General features: G+C 48.0%; 1 protein-coding gene across 4 annotated transcripts in view; it reads right to left on the bottom strand.

Annotated features, from left to right (window-relative positions):
* Nucleotides 1-4,861: 4,861 nt before the first annotated feature.
* Nucleotides 4,862-10,001, bottom strand: part of CCDC93 (coiled-coil domain containing 93) — a 91,177-nt gene continuing 86,037 nt past the window's right edge. For all 4 annotated transcript variants that reach the window (XM_059166668.1, XM_059166669.1, XM_059166670.1 and 1 more), the window contains one exon: nt 4,862-9,965. In XM_059166668.1, the coding sequence (XP_059022651.1) occupies nt 9,912-9,965 (54 nt within the window). In that variant the 3' untranslated portion in view covers nt 4,862-9,911. The remainder of the gene's footprint in view (nt 9,966-10,001) is intronic.

Below are 10,001 nucleotides of genomic sequence, written 5' to 3'. Positions count from 1 at the left end.
TTTCTAGGCTCAAAATCATTCATATGTATGATCGATCACACACACACACACACACACTCACGTATGCCATTGAAACAGGGATGACTGCTGTCTATGACAAAACCACCCCAAGCTGCCCTAGTGAATCTTGGCCTTCCCGAAAATACCAAATGTGGCCCAGGCATTTAGGGGTCCCAGGGCCTGGATGAGAGGGGATACCTGGACTGAGTCATGCTGGCCACAGTCCCTGTGATTTTGGAGAAGGGCTGATTGCTTACTGATTCGGTTTTTCAATGTACACAAATAGTTCACTCCCCCATCAGCTCACTGGATGTTTGAGGTACATAGACATTCTTTAAGCTTATACCATAGAGGATCTATAATTTGGGGTTTATCCACAGTGCCTTTCTCCAAAATCTTTGAGACCAGATGGGCTTTGGAACTTAGGAGTGTTTTTAAGTGTTAGAAAGGCAATCTGGTGTATATTGAATAAATTAGGCAACACCCCCATCTGGGTTGGGCCAGCAGTCTCTACTCAACAGGTGCAGTAAAATAAATGAATATTTACACTGTGAGAAAAGACTAAGAATAGCTAGCTAGCGTGGAGTCAGATCAGATTTTGTCACTGAACGAGTTAGAAACCACCTCTGTTTACCGAACTTTGTGTTTTTGCCATTGAGGACCCGTACAACCTCAAACCATCCACAGTCCTGACTTTGCTCCATGTCAGCCCTGTAGAGGTGAGGGAATTGAAGGCAGTCGGGGGAGAGCACCTGGTCTAACCATTCCTCTGTGGCTAGTAGTTGGGACACCACAATAGTGCTCTCTACGCCAGCCTTCTTGGAGTCATATTTTGGAATTTTATTCTTTCATTGGAAGATACTTCACGAAAAAGTAATATGAAACATGTCAATGCATTTCACATAAAAATGTAAAGTCATCTGTTCCACTCTTTGTGAAGCATGTTTTCATGTGATAATGAGGACTTTCAATTTATTATGTTTCCATTTTTCCCTTGATTAGGAAGAATAAACCATATTTCTAGCCTAACTTTGGAATCTGTGTAGGAACTGGCATCCTATTGATCTGTGTCTAAGGTTTCTAGCCAGTTTATAATTCCAATTCCTACTTATGTTTTCCTTATCCTAGTGTTTTCTGTTCTGTTTGTATTTTAACTATCATAGTCTGTCTATTTCCTACAAGCCACCTCAAATACTCTGTGAACTAAGACAGGGAAGAAAGGAATGGGCACACTGTTGTGTTTGAAGGACTAGAGCTCAAGCTTGGGGCTATCAGGGATTTTCCCCTACCGGCTGAAATACACGAGGTGGTGTTAGAGATCTTCTTCCCTGTCTCTTCATACTAATTATCAAGCACCCACCATGTGCTGCTGTTGTACTGGGTTTTATATACAAATGCTCATTTAATCCTACCTCTATCCTACAAGGTAGGTATTGTCCTCATTGAACCCTGTCCCAAGAGGGTAAGTAGCCTGTCTGTGGTCACACGAGTACATGGTAGCACTGGTATCTGGACTCAAGTCTGCCTGTCTCCAAGGCTGGGAAAGGATGGGAACTCAACGGTCGTCGGCCTGGACTCCATGTTTCAGTGTTTGCCTGCGTTTTGCAGCATGAGCCCTGCACCTGGTGTAGTGGGTCTGCTTGCATTGTTCTCATTGGATTCCAGGCAGGATCCTTAGAGGAAGAGTCTAAGTAGACTTGGTCGGGGGGCGTTTGTGGAATTTTTTGGTTTACTCATTCTCCTGAGTAGAATGCTTGATGATTGTGCTCATTTAGCCTGGGCTTTGACTTAATTGTGGATCATGATGGAAGCATCCCAGGCGGAAGGAATTATGTATGTGGAGCCCTTCTGAAAAGGAGGTTGCTGGCTTGCTGACTTGGTGACAATTTCTATTGGACCTTTCAGACTTGACCCTTTTCTTCAGTTAAGAAGACTTCCCTGGCTACCATTATAACTACAAAATGCTCAATTTCTTTTTTTTTTTAAAGATTTTATTTATTTACTTGATAGAGACACAGCAAACAGCAAGAGAGGGAACACAAGCAGGGGGAGCACGAGAGGGAGAAGCAGGCTCCCCACAGAGCAGGGAGCCTGATGCAGGGCTCGATCTCAGGACCCTGGGCTCATGACCTGAGCCGAAGGCAGCTGCTTAATGCTGAGCCACCCAGATGCCCCTACAAAATGCTTAATTTCTGAAACAGATCAGGTGATGACTATTTAAGGCTGCACTTGTAATTCTTTTTAATGAGAGCATCAGAGTAACAATCTATTGACAAAGTATCTGACTTATCATGAACATTGCAGGGACTTCTTTAATAAGCATGTCTCTCCTCTGCCTCAAATCTCTTTGCTTGCAGGACCTAAGATGGGGGCGGGAGGATGGAATTAGTCTCTTCCTTGTGGAGATTCATTTGCTAAAGTATGTTCAGGTCAGAATCCAATTTCACAAAGTTCCAGTCTGTAGGATGGATGGGGCTAACCTAATCATATTATTTTATAATGAGTCATGTACAATGCATAAAGCATGCTCCTTTTCTCCCCTTTAGCATGGCCTCCATGTTTCTTCCAGCATGTCGGACGGGAGTTTGGATTCGGACCACGATTGCTGTCTAGCAGTCCCCACGTGGGTACCATTCCTAGAAGCCTGCTCTTCTGGGCCCTGACCTGGTCTCTCTGCAGTGACACTGGGCCATACAGAAAAGTGTCTGAGTCTGGGAGGTGTCCAGGAGTTGGCTGGGATCTCACCGACCCAGGCTGGGCCCTCCCAGGTCCAGCTTCAAGCAGCGGTTTGCTTGGGTCTAGGTGTGCAAGCCTGACTACCCAAGCACACTTCCAAACCTTTACTCCTAGCAAGTCTGCTAACAACCCACAGACCAACCAAAGACTGAAGTCAAGGGATGGGGAAGAGCATTCCACCCACCAGGATGCCATGACAAAGGTGTCTGTTCCAGGGGAGTGGAGAGTGGCAACAAATAATTCAGTGCTCCATATGTGAAAAAAGCAGAACATGAAAATTCAGAGTGTGGTTTAAAAAGGGTAAGCACAGTCTCTAAGGCTTTTGTTTCTGGTACATGTTCACCTGGATTATCAGTCATCTCTTATTTGGGCTCCCTGCTGTTGCCCCTGCTTCCCTGGTTTGTGGTCAGTGCAGCTGCCAAGGCATCTGTCTTGAAATCCCCAAACCCTGCAATGATTTCCTGCACAGGTGCCATCCACATTCCTTAAAACTCACTTGCTGGGCCTGCTTCTATTTCAAGGACTTTACCCTCAGTAGCCCCTCCACCTGGCATCTCCCCCACATAGGTAACCCTCACCGATGGCTCATTCCCTCATTAATCACGTGTTTGTTTGTTTATATTTCCTTAATGCTAAGAACACAGATATCCTAAAGAGACAAACAATGGAGAAACTTTTTTCTAGGCTGGATTTGATCACAATTTTGTATTCAAACTTCTGAAACAAAACAGCACACAAGTCTAGAAAATGCACATTCTCTTACCTGAATTAATTTGAAAGCATGTAAACATTATCTTTAAAAATTACAAATATTAGGAGCGCCTGGGTGGTTTAGTTGGTTAGGCGTCTGCCTCTGGCCCAGGTCATGATCTCAGGGTCCTGGGATCGAGTACCTGCTCAATGGGGACTCTGTTTCTCCCTCTCCCTCTGCCCCTCTGTGCTCTCTCACACTCTCTCTCTCAAATAAATAAATAGAATCTTAAAAAAAATAAAAGGTATCAAAATTAAGTTCATGCATCTGGTTTTCTACATGACAAAAATAAAAGCATGTAAAATAATGTGCAGTTTATAGAATTCAAAGAAGATCAGGGTGGCTAAGAGTCAGGTCAAAGAGGCAATTAGGAACAGGAGACATTTTGAAGGCGGATGCACTGGTGACATCTATGGCAAGGCTGGGCAGAACCAGGAGGCTGACACCGAGCAGGCCCCTATAGGAGGCACACCACCGGGTACGTGTCTCCAGTAGCCAGCAAATTAACTGGCGCTCTGGTGTAGTTTCCAGAATGAAAACCAAGGTAGCTCTCAGTAAAGAATGCAAAGGCAGTCCCTAACTATTCAGTATAAAATTGCAAATCACCACCAACCCAGACACTCCCGATCCCTTAATCAGCACGCTGAAGCAACAAGCGCTGTAGCTTACATGGTCTCACCTTGCTTGTATGTCTTCCCCGCTAGAGTGTAGCGAAGGCAAGTTCTTCTGTCTGCTTTGCTCACAGCTGTACTCCCAGGGCCTGACCCACAACAGAAGCTCAAATATTTGTTGGTTGAATGAAGAATCTGTCAGGGATTTATTTTTCTCATGGAACAAGGAATATGGGGGTGCGGGGCCCCTGGGTTGGTTCAAGAGGCTCATCATACCTTCAGGGAACCAGGCTCTCCCTGTCTTTTCTCTCTGCCCAAAGCTCTGCATGTCGGGATGTGTCTTCTCCTGGTCTCAAAATGGTTACGGCTGCTCCAGACACCTCATCCTTCCCCAACAACGTGCAAGAAGAGAAGCTCTCCTAACGCATCTTGTGCGGACACCAGCAGCAATGTCTCTTTGGCTCAGGGGTACTGCCTCCATCTTTTGCACCCCCAAAACCAGAGGAACAGGGGTGGTGCTGTGACTGTGGTGAGAGAGGGGCAAACCAACAGAGGGGAAACTGCCTGACAGTCCACTGCCCCCTTCCCGTCACTGCTTCCTCTCCCTAGAGCTGCTCTGTCAGAAGAGGCAAGCCCCCTTTCCACTTCCCTATTTTTCCCAAAACCCAAGAAAGGGAGAGGTTAATTATTTTTCCTAAGGAAAGCAGATTTACGAAACATGAATCTTCTAGCATGTTTCTGATTGGTAGAAAATGAACTCAAGTTAAGATTTAAAAACTTTTATTTTTTGAATAGATAATATATGTACATGGTATAAAATTCAAAAGGTACAAAAGGTATACAGTGAAAAGCAATTCCCACCCCTCTTCCCAGAGGCAACTGAAGCCGTCAGGTTCCTGTGTGTCCTCCCAGAGATAGTCTAGGCATACGCCAGAAGATCTGTAGTCAGATGTGCATGTTTGCACCACACGTGTGTATGCCCATCGACACGCATTTTTCTCCACCCTTTCCCCCTTTTCAAAAACAAACACTAGCATACCAAGAGCCTCTTGTCCCCTACTTTACCATGTGCCTTAGGGATCATCCCACGGCAGTACATGCAGAGTGACTCCGTTCTTCTAAATTTAAGAGCCCGTTGCACGGATTCACCATGATTTTCTTATCCCTTGCCCTATGTTGGTGGTAGTTTCCGACTTTTTGCTATTACAAATAATGCTGCATGAAAATCCCTGTACGTGGGGAAGATTCCCAGAAGTAGCATTGCCGGCTCAAGAAGTCTGGGCACTGTTCAGAGATATTGTTCGACCACGGGTCTGCACAGTTCGTACTTCTACCAACACCGCATCCCAGTGCTGCTCCCCACTTCCTGGTTTCATGTGGCTGAGTCACGTCAACTAGTCAAGTGACCATTAGGTTCATGACATACTTTGAACCAAATAGACTCATGACCTCATAGTCCCTGACACCTGTGTGTTCCCTTTCTCCTTCCCCATCTGGGGAGAAAAAACCCACATGAAAGGTAATTGCTTTGAAAGGTCTTAGACCTCTGACACCTCTGTCGTTCCGACGAGGCTGGAGTCTGACAAAGACACTCTAGGAGATCCTCACAAGCTGCCGAGTGAAACTGCCCACCTGTATGCAAACGGAGCATCAGTTAGATGCCAAGTTTCATTCTAAACTCTGCTAATACAGGGATACAAAGTCACAATTTAGAGAAGCTATTTTTTTTCCGCCAGGATTTCCTGGCCATGAGCCTGAGCAAGACTCTGGGAGACTGCAAGGTTCCTGCTTTCTCCCACTCTGGCGGGTGGGCACGCAGCAGACTTCACAAAGGACTGAGATCAAACAGTAAGTAGCCTGTGCCACCAAGAGAGACAGCAGGGGAAAGTGCAGAAGGTGATTGGTGCTGCAGGCCACCACTGAATGGGTCTATAGCAGATTAGGAAAGCCACTGCCCGTGACCTTGGATGGATGGCGGTCCAGGCAGAGGCAGCAGCAAGGACAACAGCCACGGGCAGGTTATGAGCTTGGCGCGTCTGAGGAACGAGTATAAGGCTGATGCGGAAAACCCACAGTATTCCCCACAATGTCACATGAGTCATAGGCCAGCTACTAGATCCCCTCAAAGCCTCTACACGTTTATCGTGAGGAGAGTGGGCACCATGACAACAGGATTTTTTTACATAGTGTTTTTCAGCCTGTCGCCATGTGCTGTTGGAAGAAAGGCTCTGGACTTGGGGAAAAGCACTGAGAGAAGGCGTGGGGATTGTGGGGGCTCTGAGGATGCCTCATATAAGGTGCCCCACCTGACTATTGTGTGGCCACACAGATGGCCAGCAAGTAGCTCACCTTGCTGGGGCTCTTTGCCAGACTGCTGTGTGGTAAGGGCTTGTACCCTGAAGCCAACATCAAACCCAAGGAAAGCATAAAGCGCTTCTTCAACGTTCTTCCCTGAAGCAAGCTTCAAGCCAACTCCACCTCTCAGGCTCAGGCAAAGTACCTGTTACAGTTTATTGCTCGAATGGCTGCTTCCCTCTACACTGATCATCAGTCACATGCAGAGAGGGCATGACCAGGCCACGCCTGGGGCGCAGGAATCAAGGTGGCCTGCTTTACAGGCCACTGCTTGCAGTCCAAACCTCTGCTGGCAGGCCTGCTCTGGTCACTACAGACGTGATCAGGGCCAGCGACAGTCAGCCTGAGGTCATGGGGATGGCGCTTGGTGAGGTAGGAGAGGGCTGCCGGGGCCATCCCCGTCCTCTGCTCCTGGTTTCAGAGGGTCCCAAGAGCTACGCTGTTTGTCAAGGAGTGTTTCCCCAGCCCGAGAAAGGCCTGCTATCTGTCCCAGCCCCTCGGCCTTCTGGTCCTGCTTTAGCAGACACTGGCAGGCCCTGGCTACCCACAGAATATGGGCAACGGACCAGAACCCAGTGAGAACCATACACTTGAGACTCTAACAAGAACTTCGGCCTGACAAACCTGGAATTTGCTCTGTTCAAAAAGGAAACAGACCCCGACATGTCACCTTGGCAGCATTCTCAAACATTTGACACCTCCCTCATTTGAGCTGACCCCAGGGACCCAAGAGACCGAACCCAGGCAGAGGACAATAAGGAACATGTCTCAATGTCTCCGCATATACCTCGTGGCCCTCTGGTTTGTACTGCTCAGTAGCTCTGACTTCGGTTTATACCAAGGCAGCCATGTACTCCACGAGACGTCTGTGTGTCAGGGAGGACGGCGCTCCACCTGAGGCTGGCGAAGAATACCAGGGCACCCGGACAGCAAGCTTATGGCTCTGACTGAACAGGGGCAACAGAATGCTTCCTGGGGAAGCCTCATTCCTCCAGAAGCACACATTTCATATAAGTAACTTAAGCATGTTTCCTGCTGCCCCCCCCCCCCTTTTTTTAAACTCCAGAAAAGTCTGTGGGCTTAGCACAATACCCAGTCATACTCTGGGCCCACGAGATGTCCCGGAAGGAACTCTCCTGAGGGGCTTCTGAAATGAAGGGGCCTCAGGGCATCACACTGGCCTCTAAGGCCTGACTGTAAGGCATGCTTATGGTCCTAATTCCTCACAAAGACACCATCCACTCTGTGGGTCACCTGAAGCAAACACAGACTTTTCTAATCTGGCTCCTGCAGTCTAATCAAGATGTGTCCAAGGAATGGGAACGAACTTGTCTGTATTAGGCCTTGTGGGTTAAAAGGGGAAAGGAAATCTGATCCCTCCCTATAGCAAAACCAAATCAAAATGAAATTCTTTGGAAACACAGCGCAATAAATGTCCCTAAATGGTTATTAATTAGTAGCTTTGGATTCGTCATGCCGTATTTGCCCTGACAGCAGAGGTGGGCTACCGAACCCCAGAATATAACCTACTCTCCTCCCTACCACCTCTGGACAAATAGACAATTTCATAACGGCTCAAAACAAGGCTAGGGAGTGGGTCCATGAGCTTCTCAACACGAAAACACAGATGTTTCCCCAACCTGAAATAATTGGCAAACAGCTGCCCCCTCCCCAGCCCTCAGAGGGCCACCTGCTTTCTGGCTGTCACTGGCTTCAACTGCCTGGGGCCGTTTCAAAAATCAACCTGCAGCTGACAGCAGCCCCGTGGGAGCCACTGAGGGGAGACGTACAGGGCCCAGGAAGGGCACACTTGGCACAGGGGAGCATCACCTCGGGACCTGCTACTTCCACAGCTCTGGGAGCTAGACAGGCCTTGCTGCCTGACCACAGAAACCAGTGCCTGCTGCTAATCCAGCAAGGGATTTTTAAAGGTCTGTGCACATCAGATTTGCTTACTGCACATCTCAGAGAACTAAGAATGGATATGCTGTTCCTGTGACTGCACTGAACACCCCAGCTGCCTCCCTGTATAAGCTTCTATGTGTCACGTTCGAGCCCGCTGACAAGCACGTGTGCAAGCACGCAGAATGAAATGTCCACCTCGTGCCAGGGTTCACTGGACACAGCTGGGCTGCCGGATCCCTGACAGCCACGAAAGGAGGGGGTCCCCATCTGGTCCTGACTGCTCATTTCTGGAGGACAGAGTCTACTGCTCTGCCTGCCTTCAAGCCCCCACCTCCCGTGGTCCTGAAGGCTGGTCCCAGCCGGCCGTTCCTGCAGACAGGCCCCTCCACTCCTTGCCCAACAAGCACCTTGTACTCTCCCTGCACCCTTTCAAATTTCTAATTACAGTCATATTTATCCAAAGTGGCCTTCCCACCTATCTCCGCCTGTTAAAATGCAACTCCCCGTTCTGCTCTAGTCCCAGTACTGCCTCCCCCACGAAGTCTCCTGGATCTCTGTGTGCCTCACTGTTCTTCCTCCTCCAATGCCCTCTGCTTTCTGCTCACAGCATTTATCATGCAATCCCTGGAGCCCAGTGGATGGTGTGTGTCTCATCTCATTGCTTGGCCCAGGACCTGTCCATACATGGAGCTCCTGGCATGTGTGCCTAATGAAGAGGGGGGCACCACGTCTGGCTGGGACTCATGTGAGAAACAGGGCAGATTAAGGTATCCTTCTTGTTTACGAGGTCCTGAATATGAGGCCCCTGTTTTCAATTTTTGGTGAAATAAACTCGAGTCATGTGTAAGAATTCAGCCACTGAGCTTTCATTCTTGCGGCTACACCATTAAGACTGCTGGCTGGCACCTCGAGGAGCCAGGAACAAAAGGCACCAAGGGTAAGCAAAGGGCCCACGTGACCATATTCACGTGGGCTGGTCATTCAGCTAAAAGCCTTTGCTTACTTAAAAAAAAAAAAAAAAAAAAAAAAAGAAAAAAAGAAAAAAAGAAAAAAGAACCAAAAAACCTCAGGTGACTGAGCTGAGCTCTGGGTCAAATGGGCTGTTTCTGCTCCCTGGGCCACTGGCTGGCTGCCCGAGGCGCAGGGCCTGGATTTTATACTTCTGTCTCCCTCAGTGCCTACTTCTCAATGGTTGCTCAATTAACATCTGCTGAACAAGTGAATTCCTTTTTATTCAGAGTCCACACAGATACAGGTACCTTCATATGTGCAATGTTACTGGAGAAATTCAAGCTGACCCGACACAGAACAGATACTGCCTGCATTTCTTCATAGGATGACAGGTGTTCTCCAAGCTACCGTGTCTGCACCGTCTGGTTCCGTCAACAACAGAGAGATGAAATGGAAGCAAATGGGAGAAAGAAAATATCCTGGTGCTGCGATCACGGCCCCTGCATCTCTCTACTGTAGTGTTCAGAACTATCTTCACCATCTTGCAGTTGATAAATGGCGTTAAAAAAAAATCGATGACATATGGTGATGTCTGGGAATCTTCAAGAGGCCTTGGCTCTCATCTTGGACAGCAGCACCTCATTCTTGCGGCCCTCCTGGAGAGGAAACAAGAATGTGTCCATTAGCTTTCC

The sequence above is a fragment of the Mustela lutreola genome, chromosome 3 (assembly GCF_030435805.1).
Source record: "Mustela lutreola isolate mMusLut2 chromosome 3, mMusLut2.pri, whole genome shotgun sequence".
NCBI lineage: Eukaryota > Metazoa > Chordata > Mammalia > Carnivora > Mustelidae > Mustela > Mustela lutreola.
This window is presented reverse-complemented; position numbering and strand designations above follow the sequence as displayed.